The sequence below is a fragment of the Petaurus breviceps genome, unplaced genomic scaffold, assembly GCF_028583685.1.
Source record: "Petaurus breviceps papuanus isolate PSGF00001 unplaced genomic scaffold, PetGlider_PUasm1.0 90762, whole genome shotgun sequence".
Taxonomy (NCBI): Eukaryota; Metazoa; Chordata; class Mammalia; order Diprotodontia; family Petauridae; genus Petaurus; species Petaurus breviceps.
The window spans coordinates 611,388-632,176 of NW_027187339.1; the positions used below are offsets into that span (position 1 = coordinate 611,388).

The 20,789-nt window shown below is 47.5% G+C and overlaps 1 protein-coding gene across 3 annotated transcripts; it reads left to right on the forward strand.

Annotated features, from left to right (window-relative positions):
- SEC24C (SEC24 homolog C, COPII coat complex component) lies at positions 1-20,738 on the forward strand. 3 transcript variants are annotated; one of them, XM_069068252.1, is made up of 24 exons: positions 1-148; positions 1,351-1,547; positions 4,681-4,819; positions 8,010-8,179; positions 8,702-9,064; positions 9,558-9,694; positions 10,832-10,900; positions 12,340-12,451; positions 12,699-12,826; positions 14,218-14,356; positions 14,566-14,681; positions 14,811-14,935; positions 15,080-15,271; positions 15,989-16,082; positions 16,225-16,341; positions 16,584-16,754; positions 16,972-17,068; positions 17,179-17,324; positions 17,711-17,849; positions 18,162-18,280; positions 18,428-18,607; positions 18,795-18,986; positions 19,228-19,317; positions 19,467-20,738. In XM_069068252.1, the coding sequence occupies exons 2-24, from the start codon at positions 1,379-1,381 to the stop codon at positions 19,605-19,607; spliced, it is 3,345 nt and encodes a 1,114-aa protein (XP_068924353.1). In that variant the 5' UTR covers positions 1-148; positions 1,351-1,378; the 3' UTR covers positions 19,608-20,738. The 3 variants fall into 3 exon arrangements, with proteins under 3 accessions (XP_068924353.1, XP_068924356.1, XP_068924355.1); XM_069068254.1 differs by lacking the exon at positions 1-148 and adding an exon at positions 283-465; XM_069068255.1 differs by lacking the exon at positions 10,832-10,900.
- Positions 20,739-20,789: the final 51 nt, after the last annotated feature.

Genomic DNA, 20,789 nt, shown 5'->3' on the forward strand with positions numbered 1-20,789 from the left:
AGGACGTGGCAGCCCCGGAGGCCGAGGCCTCCGTGCGCGGGGGAGGCACTTCCGGCGGCGACTCCACGGCCGGCTCGGAACCGGAAGTGGGGCCTGAGAGTCGCGACGCCGGGAGCGCAGCCGGGGAAGGCGCTGGAGCCGGAGCCGGGTGAGGCCCTCGAGACAGGGGAGAGGTCGAGGACAGGAGGGCTGAGAGGAGGCTGGGGAGTGACGAGACAGACTGGACGTCCTGGGGGTCCTTCCTGGGCGAGCCCTGTGCGCAGGGGAAGGGAGGAGCCCGGGGGCGGGGCCGCGGCCGGGAGGGAGTGGACTGGGCCGGGACCCCCATCCTCGCGGGCCTTCACCCCGTCACTGCCAGTCCAAGCCGAGGGTCGCGCCCGGGCCGGCCTCCAGCTTGCCTCACTTCTCCCTCTGGGTCTGCAGCGCGGGGGTCACCCAACCCGGAGTCCTCTTTGACCGGAAGAGGTGATCCCGTCGTTCTGCCTGCCCGCCCTCTCTTAGCCCCGGCCGTCTGCCGGGGACCCAGCAGGGGTCCTCCACGTTCCTTCTCAGCTTCCTCAGGGGCAGCCCCCTCCGGCCTTCGGAGGCTGGGGAGCCCGCCCCGCCTCCTGGGGACTGTCACCCGGGACCCCCCCCACGCGTGTGCACCTTGCAGCGTGTGCTTGTTGTGGGTCATAGAGCTCGTGTCTCCCACCCACCCCGTTTTCAAGGGAGAGAAACTTTCCTTGTCCGCTCCCCCCCTCCGCCGCCCCTTTTCTCCCGTTGTATTCGAATGGTTCCCCGACCCTGTTGACAGCCCGTGCCATAGCGGTGGCCGGAGCTGGACTGCCCCGGCGACATGGGGGTTGGAGCCTGCCTTGACATTTAGCAGAAGGTTTGGAGGTGGGGTAGCATTTAGGCTCTGCTGCCGGACCAGTGTTTGTTCCACTGTTACTGTTCAGTGAACGTTGTTTAACCTTTCTCTGTGTGTCCTAGGCACTGGGAATGCAGGAACAAAGATGTGACCATCTCAAGCATCTTGGTCCAGTTGGTTTGGGGGGTGGGTGGGGTGAGGAGGAATTTACTTGAATTGCATTGTGGATATAAGTAGTCTCAGAATCTGGTGAGCCCGGCTGGAAGAATACCAGACAACTTGGAAATTGTGGTTGCTGTTCTACTCCAGGGAGAACTGTTTGCACTGTGAGAAACAGGATAGGGGCTCCAACCATATCCTGACTTGGAGCAGAAACACAGAGCAGACATCTATCTAGCTAGCCTCAGTCCCACTTTGGGCTGAGTGTCACTTATATAATATGTTGCAACTTTGGAAAGCTGGTTTCTGAACCTTCCCCTTTTTCTCCTACTCTGCAGGTGAGGCCAGGTTGGGGATGCACTCAAGATGAATGTCAATCAGCCAGCTCCCCCTGGGGTGCCCTATGGACAGCCTCAGCCTGGCTACACCGGATATCAGTCCAGCTATGGTGGGCAGCCAGGATCTGTAGTCCCCCCTAGTCCTTATGGAGCCTACAATGGTCCAGTGCCAGGCTATCAGCAACTGCCTCCACCAGGTATGTGTTTGAGTTACTTGTAAGCTATGAAGAGGTGGTGGCTAGCATCCTGTTGAGGGGTTTTTTTTATGTGTGCCAGTGAGTATCTACTCTTTCTTATTTCTGGTTCTTATTCACTTTTGTGACATTTAATGAGTGTGTACTTCCACCTTGTATCCATTGATAATTCATTGCTTACAGATATCACTATGAGGTGGTGTTCTAGTTTCCTTGGACTACTGCCAGTCTGGGCATACTGGCAAGGACTAGACAGGGAAAGGGCATGACTACCCAGTTACCCAGTAGGGGTAGGTGTTTTTCAAGCCTCTGAGTGGTAGTATTCTTGTTCTGTGTCTTATTTTTTGGTCTACCTTGAGAATTTCTGAACTGTTCCCTGTGGTTGGGTTTGCCTCTTCAGGACTGACTTGGTCTAAGAACTTGAGGAACTGGCTATTCAGCAAAAGGGGTAGAGTTTACACATCTGACTTTTTAGGCCTTTTATAGATTTCTGCTGAGATCATTTGCTTCTGTCACAGCCTTACTTCTGGCACCTCAGTCTTTGGGTACCATGTGTGTTTGGAGGGCTTTGGAAAATCATTCTAACATTCATTGTGGGGTGCATGTTTTATTATAATACTCTTTCAGGGAGTATAGTACTGTGCGCAAATGGGATTTTGTGCCGTATTTCAAGTTCAAAGAAACATCTTAGAGGAGAAGAGAATACATCTTCGGTGTGTGCCAAACTTACTGTTTTTAGTGGAAATGAGAAGAGGGGAGACTACTGAAAACTTGTGGAAAAAATATGAAAAATGAAAACGAAGTATTAGAATTCAAAGTTGGCAATGCTGAGACTGATTTGAGGTGAAAAACAAGTTTTCAGATTTGTAACATGTCCCTGCTCTGTTCTGGTTTGGGACTTTGATCATGACAGAGTCCACCTTAGGCTTCTAACTCCCATATCAGACTGGAGTTTGGCATCACCTGGAGAGCTATCTCTGAAACAGGAACAAATCTGGGTCCCTGCCATGATTCATAGGTATCAATACCTTACATTTATAAAGCACTTTCACAAAATACTTTCACATTCTTTTTAATGACAATAACTTTCATTTATATAATATTTTGAGGTTTACGAAGTGCTTTCCTCACAATTCTGTGAAGTAGGTAAAATAAATATCCTTGTTTTCCAGATAAGAAAAATCAGGCTTACAGTGTTTAAAATGATTTGGTCTCAAAGTTAGTAAATAAAACTGCTAGCACCAGCTCTCAGATCTTGACTTCTAGGCCAGTGCTCTTTTAAATATGTCGTGATGCTTCTGTAAAGTTGGGTTTATCATGTTCCATATGGTGTTTCTGCTTCCACTGAGAGCAGAAAGAACAAAAGAAACTGAGCCGTTTTTGTGGAATAATATTCTGATCTGAATTTAGGAGACTTGAGTTTCACCTCTAGTTCTGATGGTTACAAATAAGCTATATATCACCTTAGGCAAGTCATTTTAATTTCACTGAATGTTGTTTCTTTATTATTTGAACAGATTAGATTAGACTAGATGATCTCCAAGGTCCCAAATTCTGTGATTCTACCTGTGAAGGCAGAACAAAAGTGGTGTAGAAGAAATGAATAATAAAGTTTCCTTATGGGGAAAAGGGACTGTGGGTAGAGCTGCTCTCAGAACCTCTTAAGGGTTTAGAAAGGAGGTTATCTCTTTTCTTAGGGATAGAAATGGGGTCATAGGATCATAGATTTAGATGTGGAAGGGATCTAAGAGTTCTAGTCCAAACTCTTCATTTGACAGATTAGGAAACTGAGATCCAGAGAAGTTGGACAATTTGTGCAGTCACACAGGAAGTGGTAGAGCTGAAGTTCCAGTCTGGCTCCAAAACAAGCCTTCTTTCCATTGTACCATGTGGCCAGTGGTGTAAGGAATGACATACTTTATGAGAGGAGACTGGGGCTAGGGTACAAATGAGAAGCTGTTGGGGGAGGCCTGGCTGAGATGTGCCAGAGTGAGGGGCAGGTGACAACAGCGGGTTCCCTGCCCTTACCCTCTCCTTCACATACCTTCATAGCCGAGGTCTATGTCGTGCCCTACTAAAACTTCTTATCTGCCCTTTTATGATTTATCAAGTGGCTAATCCTCAGTTTAGACGCTTTTTCCTGGGAAATGTTGGCATCTGAACTGTGGAAGGGCCAAACTGTACTAAATTAGGGGAGTATAGGCGTCAGGTCAAATCATTGAGCATTTATTAAGTACTTACTGTGTGCTAGAAACTGTGCTGAACTCTGGGAGAGAAAGAAAAGCAAAAACACTCACTGTCCTTGTGGAACTCACATCCCGATTGTGAAAACCTTCAGACAGCTGTGTACGTGCAGGATACGCACAGAGTGAACCGGAGGTGGTCTCAGGGAAGCACCAGCAGGGGACGGGATTTGAAGGAAGCCAGAGAAGCAGGAGGCAGAGACGAGGAAGGGTAGAATTCAGGCATGTGGGAGATAGCAAGTAAAAAGGCACATAGTTGGGACATGGGGTGTCATGTGCAAGGAACAGCAAAGACACTGATGTTGCTGGATCCTAGAGTACGTGGAGTAAAGTGTGAGAAAACTGGAAAGGCTGGAAGGAGCCGGATTAGGAAGAGCTTTGAAACCCAAACAGAAGATTTTCTGTTTGGTCCTGGAGGTGATAGGGAGGATTATTGGGTTGGGGGATGGTAGGGTGGTATGATTCTAGAGATCTGTGCTTTCGGAAAACGACTGGCGGCAGAGTAGGGCAGAGACTTGGGGAAGGGAGATGGCCAGAGAAGACTATTGCCTGAGGACCTGTGTTGGAGGAGAGGAAAGGGCTGTAGATAAGAGATGTTGAGAAGGTGGAATCCGTAAGATTTGACAACAGATTCAATATGAAGATCTCAGCAGGGTTTTGTGACTGATAGAGGGCTCAGCCAGTGACATGATAGGGGTATGCAGGGAGCTTGCTGTTCAGGGTCCAGGACAAAAATGGCTGCTGTGGCTAAAGTTGACAATCAGTAGTGTCATCTTCATTGTGAGGCAGTAGGAGTGGCTTGTAGAGGCCTGAACACGCTGATCCCTATTTTGCATCTGGTTCAGGGTGGAGACCTTTTGATAATTTACTGAATTTCTGTTCATTCCTCTTAGGGGTGCCAAGAGCGCCACCTTCCTCGGGAACACCCCCAGCCTCCACTACAGCCCGAGTTCCTGGTGGCCAGTCTGCATATGGCCAGTTTGCCCAAGGAGATGTGCAGAATGGGCCAAGCTCCACTGTTCAGATGCATAGGTAAGTGTGTCACCTTTGGTTAATCTCAGATAAATAGGTATACAGATCATATTCAAGCTATGTAAGAAGTAGGCAACAGTGTGAGTGGGCCCCCTTCCTTTTGCTGTCTGTTCCCTTTTCATCTCTCTTTTTTCCTGTCCTACCCTTTCTTGACTTACTTCCTTTCTCTCCATCTTTTTTTCCCTTTCATTTCCTTTCCTCAGTCTTCTGCTCTTGCTGGTATACTGGTATCTTAGCTAGGATTCTGTTTCACATTCTCTCCTTTGAGCTCTAGACTCTCTGCCACTAGATTTTTTTCCTATCTAGACACGATCGAGCAGTTAACATTACTGCTCTTACTGAGTCTGCCCCTAGGAAAGAATAAGAAGGGTCTTTGAGATCCCTTAGGCCTGCTCCTGTCACTTGGCTGTGTGGAGGGCTGGCTGGTTGGACTCCGGCCAGCCTTGTCCTAAAGCACAGAGGAAAGAATAGCCCCTACATTTCACAGAGGCAGAAACAATGAGGACTGGGATGTAACTTGTGAGGGGCATAGCAGGAAGGCCCAAAGGAGAAATCATCCACACTCTTTGTCAGAGCAGTCCCCAGGACATTCGGGAAGCTTTTCTACTAGGGCACTGTTTGTTTTTCAGTTAACGAAGGAGAAGATGGAAGGTCCCAGAATTTAGAGTTATACATTGGGGTGAAACAGAGTAAGGGAAATAGCCTAGGAAACATCCTGACCTTTGTTAGCTGAACATGTGGCAAGTGACCTTTATCTTCTTGGGGCCATGAGATAAATATATGTTGGATAAGAATGGAAGGAGCTCTTAATCATCCATGCTAATACAAGGGTGGTTGATGAAACAGGTATCCTACCAACTATGTGTTTAATGAGTGAGGTACCAGAGAGTACAAAGTATAGTCTTTTTTTTCCCCATGGTTTTTTTTTTTTAATTTTTTGCTTTTTGGAGGGCAATTGGGGTTAAGTGATTTGCCGAAGGACACTCAGCTAGTTTTTGTGTTATGTGTCTGAGACCAGATTTGAACTCAGGTCCTCCTGACTCCAGGGCTGGTGCTCTAGTCACTGCGCCACCTAGCCACCCCCACAAAGTATAGTCTTGTCCACAGTGTAGTAGGGAAGATAAAACTAATAGGAATAAAATGATATGTAACAAAATTCTAAAAGTAAAACATTATATGTGAATATGTTAATTGTGGATTACAAATTAAAAGAGAGAGGTGAGAGGATAAAGTCTTCATGGGAATATAGTCTACTTTAAAATAGAATTTGGGATGGCAAGTCTGTCTGGGCTTCTGTCCAAGGGAGTTTTATTCCCCACAGAAACACCAGGAGGACCTTTTATATTATAGGCTTCTAACATGTACTTCCAAGGGTAGCATTTTAGCCAGGCTCCTTTAAATTTAAAATAAATTAACTTAAACAACAAAAGCAATGAAATATACATTTATAACTATTAACAATTAAAATTTAATACATACAGTATGTCCACAATAGCTTATTAGTTGCTTCTTCTTCTGTTTGTCATTCTCATTTTAAGGCAGCAGGAGTACCACTCTGACCCTTAGTACTTAACAGAACTTGGGCAAGTAAATTAGCCTCTATGGACCTCAACTTTCTACTCCATGAAACAAGGGGTTGAAGAGTCCTTGAAAGTCCTTTCAAACCTGTGATCTCCTGCAGTTTATCTTTCTGTAGAGTTTTCTCTCGATGTGTCTACTTTCTCTACTTGATGTCACTTCATAGAAACCTTTCCAAATATGTTTAGTAGTCTTATATTTTTCATCTCTAATGTCATTGTGACCCCTCAGTTCAGAGCTTTCTTTTGACTCTTACTTGCAAGATGGCTGTGGCCTAGTCACAGCCTCTCTGAACCTAAGGCATTTCTCTACCACTTGTTTTCTACAGTTTAGATGGTTTGAAATTTGTATTGCTTCACCACTGAAATCACAGATCCTTGATGTGCCATTGTAGTACACTGATAGTCCACTTTATTACACTGATGTACTATAGTTCATTCAGCCATTCACCAAGTGAAGAATATTTAGGTTGTCCAGTACATCTATATTTATGAAAATTCATTTCTAGATAAATTTCATCCATATCTATTGTATATTTTAATTTTTATGAGAACATTCTTGGAGTATATTCCCAATAATGGCATTATTTGGTTAAATTTCATGATTCTTGTTAAATTTTAGATTATATATAAAAAGATTCTGTTCATTTTCAGTTCTAGCAGCAATGTGTACATGTTTTTTACAAGTTTTTTAGCAATGAGTTTTCTCAGCTTGTATAATTTGAAATGTGGTTTTGTACTAATATTTGAATAGTGGCTTTGAAATAATACTCATGCAACATGCCAGACTAAGATGAACTGCTCTCTGAATTTATTTACTTTATGGCTCACACCTGTATTTTAGGAAGAAATCTCAAATTACATTCATTTGACCAGTATACTGTTAGTATAATGCAGTGCTCCTTCACTTCTAGCCCCTGGAATGTTGACTACCATACTGTAGCAGTAAAGTCAGTGATGGGCTTAGGCAGAGAAATTACATTGATAAGAGCACTTGGAGCTTTACAAAGTGTTTTCCTTACCCAACCCTTGGACATGGTGATGTCATGATCTAGTGCACTCACAAGTTCAGAATTAGATTTGTCACAGATGCCACCAAAAAAAAGTGGTTCACAGTATTGTCTCATGAATATTTAACCCAATACCTCATTGTAGTGAGGAGATGATTTTGGATTCTTGAAGGCTTTGGTGGTCCTTTCCCAGGTAAAAAGGCTTTGAATGTGATCTCAGTGCTACTGTTGACAGATACTGTTGTCTAAGGACCAGCCTAATTCAGTTTGGAGCTTCACCACCAGGTTGGCAGCAGGGGATTGGGGTGGAGAAGGCATGGGATCTCTTAGTGACAATCTGCTAAATTAGTGGGATTGCAGTGTTTGCAGTGAAAAATCTACCACATCAGTAAAAACACAGATCCTTGATATGTCAAAGAAATTCACAATTTGGATCATCAAGAAGTTGTACCATTTGTGTGTAGATATGAAAGGAAAAATGAAGTCTTGGCAGAGCCCAGTTTAGGGGAAAGAAGGGTAAGGTAGTTTGGGGCTAGAGATTCTTGCCAAGTTTGCCAGGGTCCTTAGATCTCATTATTACCTCTACTCTCACTCTCTCCTCAGGCCCCCTGTGTCTCAGCCATTTGTGCCAGCCCCAGTGGCCCCTCTGGTGAACCAGCCAGCTGCATTTCAGCCCTATGGCCCTCCCCCAACTAGTGCACAGGTGACCACTCAAATGGCAGGAATGCAGATCAGCGGCTCAGGTGCCCCTCCTCCTTCAGGGTTAGGCTATGGTAAGTGCCTGGGGGTACAAAGATTTTGTTGCCTTCCTTTCTCTCCCTTTCCCCAAAGGAATGGAGGAAAGAACATTTATTAAGTTCTTACTATGTCCAAAGCTTAACCTTGGAGGCATCAGAAGAAAAGTAGGAGCTCCTCTAGTGGGTGATACAACACATGTAGGAGGTTTCAACTTTTGAATCAGATGGGAAGGCACAGCATCTTTAGGGTTCAGCGGCCAAAGCAGGTGATCATGGATCTTTAGTGACATTTCTATTAATTAAATTATGCCAGCTTTTTATATAGAACTGCTGGACACTGCCAAGGACTTTGCCATTGAGAGTTTTGTTTTCTAGGTCTTTGGTAGCTGTAACTGATATAAGCTAGAAGGTTCTTTGATGGGTGCCCTAACTCTACTTTCCTTTGCCTCTTGGTATAAAAAAAATTATAAAACGACTTTGCTGTGTGGATAGAGAAGCAGCTTGTAATATGCAGGAATTAGGGACTAGAGTAGTAACTTATCCTCTTCTGTTCTTTAGGGCCACCACCTACATCAATGGCTTCAGGCCCAGGAAGTTTTCAAGGCTCCAGTCTATATGGCTCATACCCTCAGAATCTGGCTCCATCCACTAGCCTGGCCCAGGCTCATCCTGGTGCCCAAACCCCACAGCGCTCTGCCCCTATGCAGCCTTCTGGTTTCCCACCCTCAGCAGCAGGGGGCCCCAGGCCTCCTTCAATTGCTGGACCACCCATGCCTGGACAGAGTTTTGGGGGGCCCCCAGTGAGCCAGCCCAACCATGCATCCTCACCTCCCCCACAACCTCAGCCCCCAATGCCTGGGCCCCCAGGACCACCGCCTCCTATGCACTCCTCCCAGCCAAGCTATCAGCTACAACAGAATGGTGAGTCTTCCTCATGTTGGCTTTGTCAGAGCTGGGATGGCCATGAATTTAAATACCATTTGTTTGACTAGTAGTTTTCTGTATGAGATAGAAGGTAGATTGTCAGCAGCTCTCTTTCCCAGGAGTTTATGATAATTTTGATAATCACATTCATAAGAAGACTTGGAAATTTGCAAAGTGTTTTCCTTATCCAATCCTTGGAGATAGACTAGGTAGTGCAAGTATTGATTCTATTTAACACGGGGAAACTGAGGCTTAGGGAAGTTTAAGGGACTTGCCCAGGGTCACATAGCTATTAAACATGTGATCCAGGACTTATGACTCCCAAGATTAGTTATTATTTTTTATATTTGATTTTTTCAAGTTGTTGGTGAGTGAGCTGTATCACTGTATCTTAGTATTTATCTCTTGTGTTTGTGAAATGCCTTAGACCTTGTGAGAGAGGATAGGGAGGAAGTTATGGGGTTAAAATCTTCATGCCTTTGCCTCGCAGGCTCCTTTGGACCAGCCCGAGGCCTTCAGCCCAACTATGGGGGAGCCTACTCCGGAGCACCCAACTTTGCCAGTCAGCCTGGGCCTCCTCAGCCTCCTCCCCCGAAGCGCTTGGATCCTGACTCCATCCCTAGTCCTGTAGGTACATTGTCTTGTGACCATGGCTGTTGTGCACCTGTGTGTGTGCGTGCTAAGCTGGAGAGAATTGGAACAAATCTTAAGCAGCATTGCTCAGTCCTTTCCCCTCATCACCCTTTCCTTTTTAAGAGTTTAGAGTAAATTTTGGTTGTTATTATTTGCAGTAAAAGGGGATAGGGTAGGACATAATGTGAAGCTCCAAGGTTTATGGAGCTGCAGTGATCTTTAGTGAGGTATTTCACTAGCAGATACACCTTGGAAGTCTTGGGAACTGACTGCCTCATTTTTGGAGCGTGGGCTGAGACCATTTCTCCTACACTTAACACCTGGTTAGATAGAGCTCTTTCTCCCTAGAACATTCCAATTTCATTGATAGTGAGGGGAGTTTTTTCCCTGATTATTATGGGAATATGAATTGAAAGGCCTATAACAGAAGTACTTCTTTTCAGAAAGTGAGTATATTTTATCCCTGAAGTGGTTGGAAACTTCAGAATCACTAAAACTTAGCTGGATGCCAGGGGGCTGCTCTCTCTTGAATCAGCCCCTCAACCATTCCTGTCACAGCATTTGGTGTATTGCTCACTCCGTCATATTTTCAAGTTACCGTATTTCATCGTGTTTTTCCCCACTCTGTGGGGTTGTTCCCCGGGGCAGAGCCTGTATTCTGATGGCAGCCTGCCTGGCTGAGGGTAGAGTGAGCAAAGCTTTCCTCAGGTAATTGGAGCTCTTTTGGATCTATAGAAGACCAGCGGGTTTGAGGTCATTCCCTTTCAGTGGGATGAATCTCTTAGGTGTCTGGCTACCTGCTCAATGACTGGTCAAATGGGAACACCCCCTTTCCTCCCTGCAGCACCTCTGCCTGCCCAGCTCTTCCCCATACTCTCCCTGCTTGGCCTCCGTCTGTGCCCTGTTTCTTGTCCTCCTGCATCACACCCTGAGCCACCAGAGCCTTTGAGCTGGGAGGCCAGGGACGCAGGGGTTCCCCCACCCAGACAGAACCTGGTTTCACAGTGTTTTCAGAGCTCCAGATATATGTGTCTGACTCCTTTAGGGCTCAGAGAAGTAACATCTGCTTGTTCTTTTGTTTCTCTCTGTGTGTCCTTTTGCTGCCTTTATTATTAAAACACAAACTAAAAGCAACTCAATGAGCTGCCTCCTCAGCAGAAAACCAGGCACAGAATAGACCCCGATGCCATTCCCAGCCCAGTAAGTCCGGGGGTGGGGAGTGCGCGTCTGCTCCGTGTTGGTGCCACCTGTGCATGCTGTGACTTCAGTTTCACTTCATTCACTGTGTTTACCCCTTCCCCAGTTCCTTTCATCCTTCAACCCACCCATCCTCCTACTGGCAGGAACAGCATGCATGTCTCTGCTTACTGTGTTACAAAGAAAGTAGAGGGCTGGGAACAGCAGTACATGAAGATTGGGGGTGAAGTTTCTAGAAAACTCTATTATTAGTAAACCATCATTCCACTCACCTCACCTGATTTATCTCCCCCCTCCCCCCCCCCCCCCCCCCCCCCCCCCCCCCCCCCCCAGCCCTGCTGGCTTCTCTGAGACATCATTACCCAGTAAGACTGGGTGAGAGTAGAGGTCAGATTTCCCTCACTTTGATGCTGGTTTACCTATTGTGGATGAGTTCAAGCCTCTTTAGGGGCACTGGACTACAGGGCCTTGATGCTTAGGGACTAAGCTGTCTATAAGGGGGCCTGCCAGCTTGGGTTGAGGGATGGGGTAGCTGGTTCTGGACCTCTTCCTCATGAACTCTTGGATACTGTTGACTTTAGCCCTCCCTCTTCTATGGAGGACTGTGTAATATGAGGTGGGGTCATCAGAATCATGTCTTCTTTTCCCTTACTGTTGGCTTCATTTACCCCTTACTAGGGAGACTGAAGATAACCATGCTGGTCAAGAATGTCATCACTGGCCCACCAAATTTTTCTCCTTTTCTTTCCCTTCAGCATTTTTGTACAGTAAAAGGAAGCTCTGGACTAAAATAATGTTTTCTATTCTACTATAAGGATTAAGGGTGTTGGGATCAGGGTTGGGGTAGGTAGCAAGATGCAGCATCTTTCCCATGCTCATGTCTAGTGCTCCTTTGAGACAAAGGCAGCCTTTGTTCCCTGCCCACCTCACTGTTCATCCTCTTTACCCATTCCATTGAGCGTGGGGTCATTTCAGGTAGATTCATTTTCACCTTGTTAACATTTGTTTTTTTTTCTGACTCCAAATGTAACTTATGGGAAAGAAAGGGAAGTGGGGAGAGGGAATTTGATCAACCCAAGGGTCTGTATTTGGATTGCCCTAGAATCATCAAGAGAGGTTGGGGTTAACCATTTGTGGGGATTAAGTGATTTCATTGTCCAGCCCATCAATCATCTGACATACCTCTCCTCCATCCCCCAGTTTTGCCTGCTCAGAGTACTGCTGGCTTGAGAGTGGGGATTATCAAGGGTGGGGATTGGGTTTATAACCCATTCATTGGTATCAGTGGAAAGGGACCTAATTTAGGAGGTTGGGTGTGTGTAGGTATGTTGCTTGGTGAATCATCAGAGTCTGTTGTATAGCTCTGCTCTCTTCTATTTCTTGGTTTTCTGTGGTCAGCTTTCTTCCTTTTTACATTTACCCCATTCTCCTCATTCCTGCAGATTCAGGTCATTGAAGATGATAGGAATAACCGGGGGTCAGAGCCATTTGTCACTGGAGCACGAGGCCAAGTCCCACCCCTGGTTACCACCAACTTTGTAGTGAAAGACCAAGGTGAGCCAGGCACTGACATCTTCTGTGGAGTCTTTCCCTTTCCCATTACTGAGGGGCCTTCATAATTTGGATGGAGGTAAACTTAACCATGGTCTGCAGCTTGAGAATTAGGTTTTTATTATGTCTAAGCAGGGCACACCCCTTATGGCAAGGAACAAAGCCACCTTTGGTTGGGTCTGTGGGTCTGTTGATAGGGGTGATAAGTAAGACAAACTGGTCTAAATCTGACTCTGTACCTTTCTTGCAGGAAATGCAAGTCCCCGATACATCCGGTGTACATCATATAACATCCCTTGCACATCTGACATGGCCAAGCAGGCTCAGGTGCCCCTAGCAGCTGTCATCAAGCCACTGGCCAGGCTGCCCCCTGAGGAGGCAAGTGTTCTGGGCAGTGGGGTTGGGAGGGAGCTGGGAGTAAATAATAGTCATGAGAGTCATCATTTATCTAGTACTTTAAGGTTTGCAAAGAGCTTTACATAGACTATCTTATTTGATAAAACAATCCTGTAATTATCAATCCCATTTTACAGTTGAGGAAATGGCTCAGAGGTTGAGACATCCCCAGGGTCACACAGCTAGTGTCCCAGGCATGATTTGAGCTTGGGTCTTTCCTGACTTCAGTACTCTACCTACTATGCCACCCAGTTGCAGAGGGTGATGGTATTTTAGTTGTATGAGTAGGAGCCAAAGGCCTCATTGCTTATCATTCTGAGGCCCATGTTTAGAAAGAATTATAGAGGTAAGACTGGATCGGGGCATTTGGAGGTTATAGCCAGTCTGACAAAAGGAATTTAGTTTGGGTAAATGGGGTGGGAGTGGGGAAGGTGGGATTTGAGGAACCGGTTCTAGGGAGTTTAGACATAGCTGATATCTCAGTTTTGCCCCTTGTTGTCCTCCAAACACGGTTGGGTTGGAGAAGGCAGTCTTTCTCTTCTGCCTAGGTCCTTACCCATCCCTTAACAAATAGACTACTTGGATAATGAGAACTAAGCAGCTACCAAATAAGGCCCTGGTCGCAGGGTCCATAGCACATGTATCCCAGAGGCCTCACAGGTCCTGGGGAGGAGTGGGGGGAGGTGGATGAGTTGAGTGTGGCCTTATGTCAATGACTGTTCCCATCCTGACCCATTTAGTTTTGGAAGGGTTGCATTGAGTTTGGCTGAAGATTTTAGTGTTCCCCCAGAGGCCCCTTTCAGTTTCCTTGATGGATCTGTCTGCTCTAGTATTAGGGAGATGGTTGGTTACTTGGCTGGAAGATCTTCACCTGCTCATGTTCGTCAACCCAAGGGCACAACAGGAGTCACTGATACTTAGGAATGGAGGAGGGCAGGAGTCATAAGTATATAGTGGAAGGTCAGGAATCTTACGTATTTAGGAGTTGAGGGTAGAGGGTAAGGAGTCTTAAACGGAGGGATGAGAGTCTAAGGAGGTCTGAAGTAAAAGTTCCTAGAAGCATCTGGGAATTTCCATCTTGGTTCATGTCATAGCCCTCAGCTAAATGGGACCAGCACAGCTAATCTTCACCACTTCAAGGAGGGAATTGATTATAGGGATGGGGAGATTACAGTGCCCATTCTTTGAGGGACATATTTCCTGTGACCATTGCTCCCTTCCCCTTTCCCTTCTTCCTTCCATTTCTGCTGTTTCCCCCCACCCCCTTCTTCCTCCAGGTTGTTGTTATTCCTTTCCCTTGCCCCAGTGCCTGTCCCTCATGTCGGACCCACCCTAGTTCCCCTGTGTCTCAGCTCCTCCCCTCTCTTCCCTAGGCCCCTCCGTATGTGGTGGACCATGGAGAATCAGGTCCTGTGCGCTGCAATCGCTGCAAAGCCTACATGTGCCCCTTCATGCAGTTTATTGAAGGCGGGAGGCGATTCCAGTGCTGCTTTTGCAGCTGTGTTACTGAAGGTCAGTCTGTGGACAGGGCCTGAGAGTGGTATGTCTGGGGCTACGCCAAGTTGGTGATTGCCCCATCTAAAGAATATTGGGAAAATTTGAGAACATAGGGAATGGAACTAAGATTTTCAAGTCTGAGCTCAGTATAGGCTACTTCTTCATCATTCATGGAAATTGATAAAGTGGTTTTCTTTATAACATCCCACTGTACCCTTTGACAGTTCCTCCCCAGTATTTCCAACACCTGGATCACACTGGTAAACGTGTAGACTTCTATGACCGTCCTGAGCTTTCCCTGGGCTCCTATGAATTCCTGGCTACTGTGGATTACTGCAAGGTGAGGTCAGAGGGAAATAGAAGGGTGGCTCAATCTGGGCCCCTCCGATTTCTTTTCCATTTCATCTTCTTGCTCCTCAGTCACTTTATTGATAACCCTCATTTCCCCTCATGCTTCTTTCTACCTCAGAACAACAAGTTCCCTCATCCCCCTGCCTTCATCTTCATGATTGATGTCTCCTACAACGCTGTTAGGAGTGGCCTTGTCAGGCTCCTCTGTGAGGAGCTCAAGTCATTATTGGACTTCCTGCCCAGGTAAGGGACTGTGAGCTTGATATTCCCTCCTTCCCCCCAGGGTGGTGGGACAAGTTGGCTGTTAACGTGGCCACTGGCTTCTGGGTGGTGGGGAGGACGGCACTCAGGAAGGGAGTATCTCCTGAGGAGCATCCCCTCCTACAGGGAGGGCGGGGCCGAGGAGTCGGCCATCAGAGTTGGCTTTGTCACGTACAACAAAGTGCTGCACTTCTACAATGTGAAGAGTTCCTTGGCCCAGCCACAGATGATGGTGGTGTCTGATGTGGCTGACATGTTCGTGCCGCTGTTGGATGGCTTCCTGGTTAATGTCAGCGAGTCCCGGACAGTCATCACCAGGTGGGCTCCAGGGCCAACTGTTTGTGTCACCATGACCTATGATGGGGGACTGAGGGGAGGGAAGGGAAGAGCTGTTGGTTGGGCCTCCGGGGTCCCTGGTGGGATCCTGTTTTCAGTTTCCACTTTCTCCAGTCCATTCTCCACATTGTTGCCTGAGTAATCTTCCTAATGTACTCCTCTGATTAAGTTGTCATGCTGAAAAACTTTTTGTGCTCCCCATTGCCTCCTACACAGAGTAAAAACTTAGTCTGCCTTTCAAGGCTTTCCACAGTCTGGCTCCCAACATCCATTTCTACCTGTCCATGCAGAGTCTGTTCCAATCAGACTATACTACTGCACTGTGTACCTCCAGACCTATTAAATGTTTTTCCTTTCTTGTAAGGACCACCTCAGGTGCCTTCTCCTCCCCTTCCTCCAAAAAACTGAAAGGCATCTCTCTTTTTTCCCCCAAATTTGTCATGGTCCTTTTGACTTCCTTATGGTTAGTAGAGTATGTTTCCTATTCTCCTTAAGAGATGGCAAGTTTCCTGAGGGCAAGGGCTGTGTTACTTTCTGTTTGTATTCCAGTGCTTGACACAGTGTCTTGCACGTATTATGTGTTGGATTGAATTGTAATTGGGAGTACCGTCTGCGATTGGAGGCTTTGGTGGTTGGGATCCTAGATGGGGAGGAGATGATGAAGGTAGCTGTTAAGACTGACTTTTCTTACTCCTTCAGTTTGCTGGACCAGATTCCAGAAATGTTTGCAGATACCAGGGAGACAGAGACAGTATTTGCCCCTGTGATTCAGGCTGGAATGGAGGCCCTGAAGGTAAGTATAGAGCTGTCATGGGGTAGAGTAGAGTGTGTCAGATGTGACTCCAGCTCCTTTAAGGACTGTTAATGTTGGTTACCAGAGGGAAGTGTCTGCCTAGCAGGTATGTCCATGACTCTTCTTCCTGCTCCATCTATAGGCTGCTGAGTGTCCAGGAAAGTTGTTTTTGTTCCATACATCTCTGCCCATTGCAGAAGCCCCTGGGAAGCTGAAGAACCGAGATGACAGGAAGCTGCTCAACACTGATAAGGAGAAGGTAGGATGGGCTGAGTAGGCTTAGATGAGAAATCCTGCTCCTCACAAACTCTGCATGCCTCTAACATGTTTCTCCTACTTCCCACTAATACTTTGAGACAGCTTGTTTGAGAAATAAGCTGGGATTCATAGTAGCTCCCTGTAGACACTTTATATATTTTTTTTTTGTATCTCACACAGTACTGAATAAATAATGAAATATTTGTTGACTATAACTTTTTGTCCCTTTTTCTCCTTTCTCAGACTCTGTTTCAGCCACAAACAGGCTTCTATCAGTCCCTGGCCAAGGAGTGTGTGACCCAGGGCTGCTGTGTGGACCTGTTTCTCTTTCCTAACCAGTATGTAGATGTGGCTACCCTTGGGGTAGTACCCCACCATACTGGTGGGTCCATCTACAAGTACGCTTGCTTCCAGGTATGGGCTCTAGACACTCAAATATACTGACCAACATCAAAGACAATGGCAGAGCTTGGGGGTTTTCTGTCATACCTATTCTGTTGATAAGGATAGTGTCTAGAGAGCGTGTGGGCTGGGGGGGAGTAGTTCATGAAAGTATATTGGGAGGGTGAATAGGGATGGTCCATACTGTGAGGGGAGTCAGTGATGTGACTTGTGGCTTGGGAAACTGCAGGTGGAAAGTGACCAGGAACGCTTCCTCAGTGATCTACGTCGAGATGTACAGAAGGATGTTGGCTTTGATGCTGTGATGCGAGTCCGGACAAGCACTGGTTGGTCCTGGGATGGGAAAAGGAAACATCTTAGGGAGGGAGGTTTCAGGTGAGGTTTGGGGAGCTGCTCTTACATAGCCTTTGTCCTGGCACTGTCTCTGTGACCTCAGGTATCCGGGCTACAGATTTCTTTGGAGCCTTCTACATGAGCAACACAACAGATGTGGAGCTGGCAGGTCTGGATGGGGACAAGACAGTGACTGTAGAATTCAAGCATGATGATCGCCTCAGTGAAGATAGTGGAGCCCTCATCCAGGTTAGGAGATGAGATCCAGCAAGGAAATGTCAGTTACCAGGTGTCTCTTTCTGAGAAGCAGTTGTTTGATGGCCATTCTGAGAGTTCCAGTCACATTAATTGTGGCTCTGTGACCTTGAGCATATAATTTCTCACTGCCTCAAGCAACTCTCAGACTGTCACTTGGCCAACAGTTATGACAGGTAGGCATCGTAGAGGGAGTTTCTTTGCTTGTAGTTCCCTACAAAGGTCAATAAAATCACAGGTCCAAACTAACAACCCCCCACTCCCAAATTATTCTTTTGTCTGTAGGGGGGTGGGGTGGGGAGGGGGTGATGGGACCAAAGAAGGAAGCTGCTGGGGAAAGGGACTGTCTTTGACTCTTGCTCATCTCTGCCCGTCTCCAGTGTGCTCTGCTCTACACAAGCTGTGCTGGGCAGCGGAGGCTCCGTATTCACAACCTGTCGCTGAACTGCTGCACCCAGCTGGCTGACTTGTATCGGAACTGTGAGACTGACACACTCATCAACTACCTGGCCAAGTTTGGTGAGGGATGGGCACCTGAGTAGGCAGGGTAGATGTTGGGGAACAGAAATCAGGTTTTGTTAGTTAAGTTTGATGAGGTGAGTTATATGACCATGGCCATGTCACCTAACCTTGTCTGCCTCTTTCCTTATCCTTAAGATGGGGATAAGAATAACAGCATTACCTCTTAGGGTTGTTGTGAAGATAAAGCAAGATAATATTTGTAACACATTTGCAAACTTTAAGGCACTATGTAAATGCTAGCTGTTATTATTAGTGTCTTTTATAGCAGGGTGACTTGGAATGACTTGCCTTGTATTTTTTCTCTCTTAGCATACCGGGGGGTACTGAGCAGTCCTGTGAAGACAGTACGTGATGCTCTCATCAGCCAGTGTGCCCAGATCCTGGCCTGTTACCGAAAGAACTGTGCCAGCCCATCTTCTGCTGGACAGGTTTGGGAATAAGGGGTGGATGCAAGTGGGTGGTTGAGAGTTGAAGTTACATTGGGCTGCAGAGGAGATGAAAAGAAGGGAGCTAGGCTGGTTTTGAGAAGGATTTTCCCAGGCTCGCTCAGTGTCCCTCTTCTCTTCCTCCTTCAGCTCATCCTCCCAGAGTGCATGAAGCTGCTCCCTGTTTACCTAAATTGTGTGCTGAAGAGTGATGTCCTACAGCCTGGGGCTGAGGTCACCACTGATGACCGGGCCTACGTCCGGCAATTGGTCACTTCCATGGATGTGGCAGAAACCAATGTCTTCTTCTATCCTCGACTCCTACCACTGGTGAGGATGAGGGGTTGGTATGTGAGCTCCTGCTAGGGAGAAAGTGAGCTTGGGGGAGAAGGTAGGCACTGATGAGAGTGAGAGGTCGGCCTGGGAGAAGGGAAGAATCTGAGCAAGTTGGTGTTGTCTTGGGTAGGAGTTTACTGGTTTCCACTGGTCTGATCATCTTTCCCTCCTCTACTCGCAGACAAAGGTTCCAGTGGAAAGCAGTGCCGAACCACCAGCTATCAGGGCATCCGAGGAGCGCCTCAGCAAGGGAGATGTGTATTTACTGGAGAATGGGCTTAACCTTTTCCTCTGGGTTGGGGCCAGTGTGCAGCAAGGTGTTGTCCAGAGCCTCTTCAGCGTTCCTTCCTTCAGCCAGATTAATAGTGGCCTGGTGAGAGGCTGGGCTTCTAGGAAATCTGGGAGGGGGAGAGGCTTGTAGGTGATGTTAATGAGCAATGGCAAAGTTAGAGGGATCTAGCACCTTGGACAGGCTCTGCTGGTCTTTTCCAAGAGGTATGGGACGGAATTGTCCCATCTTAGGTCCTGTCTTTGCTTCATGGGGCTATATTCATGACTGGGCTGAGATACAGTAACTTGGCCATGGGGGAAACCTCGAGTTCTGTGTTCTCTAGAGTGCCCTGCCAGTCCTGGAGAACCCATTGTCTAAAAGGGTGCGTGACCTCATTGATGGCTTCCGTGCACAGAGATCCCGATATATGAAGGTACTAATCTCTTCCCAAGTTCCCCTTGCATCATTGTCTTCCCCAGGTCTAATGGGGCCAAAGATGATCCTGTAGAATAGTGGTGGAGGAGGGATGTTTGGTTGGTTGGCTTCCACCATCCTCCCATGTAATGTCTGCTCTGGCATTAGCTTATCGTGGTGAAGCAAGAGGACAAGTTGGAGATGTTATTCAAGCACTTCCTGGTGGAGGACAAGAGCCTGAATGGGGGTGCATCCTACGTAGACTTTCTGTGTCACATGCACAAGGAGATCCGGCAGCTGCTGAGCTAGAGGAAGTGGGTGCAGGGCAGAGGGCTCCAGGCCAGCTCCCCACAAGTCCCCAGGACAGCAGGGAAATCTGGACAGTTGCATATATTTTAAGTCACGTAAGCAGAGATCCCCTCAGTCTCAGGAGGGTGGGGGAGGGGATGGGGAGGGTAGCCCCTCTCTGGGTCCAAGTGTCTCACCACTCAAACTATGTCCTGCTGCTGGCAGGTACTCCTTCTATCCCCCCCTTTCCTGCTAACCCTGTCATAATGAATGTAGTTTCTCAGTTCACTGTGTGTGACTCAGTGTTGGGGGTGCAGAGGCACCCAAACTCTGGGAATGCTCTGTGTCCGTTTGGGCCAGCCTCTAAGCCAAGAGAGGGGGCAGCAGGAGTGTATGGTGGGGATCCAGGGGATTGGGGCAGCGGTCAGCCGGGACAGAAAAGGATTCAGGTGCTGCCTGTTTTAGCTGGTTCAGCTCTATATCCGTGACTTCCTATATTAGGGATGACATGTAGGGTGACATGTAGGAGCCGGGTGGGTGGCACAGTCCAGTGTTTTTCCAGGGTCACCCACCCCTCCTAGGCCTGTGGGAGCAGCAGACACGGGGGAGGTGGAAGGGTTGGGGGAAGGGGGAAGATGGCCTCCAACGTTTCCCCTGCCCTCATGTCTGGTGTTCACTGTGTGGGTGGAGACCCTGGGGGTTCTTTGCACCCACCCTTTCTCTGCTAGGAGAGCCCGGGACCCTTCACGGAGGTGGACGAAATTTTGGACGTTAGGGGGATAGGGGGCCGTGTCACCAAGCCCCTTTCCGTGGGGGTGTTTTAACACTGGATGGTTCTGTAGGGAGCCTGGTCATCAACTTGCAATACCTCACAGAGCCAACCCTCCTGGCCCTGACCCCGCTGCCTTGCCTTGCCCCGCCCCGCCCGCCCGGCCCCCCGGGGCCCGAGTTGGAGAGGCCGGATGGACAATGGTGCAGGAGCCCTGGTCCTGCCCCTCCCCTGGGACAGCTGGACCTTTGAACAGACCCAGGTCCGAGGGCGAGCACTGAGCTGGAGGTGGGGGACGCTCGGGCCTCTCACTTCTCCTCACTGGTTTATTTTTTCAATGCATCTTTAATTTGTAAAGAAATAATTAAAAAAATTAATTATGTTTTCGGCGGGCTGGTGTTTGTTGCTGCCTCCTCACCTCGGGGGGGGGGGGG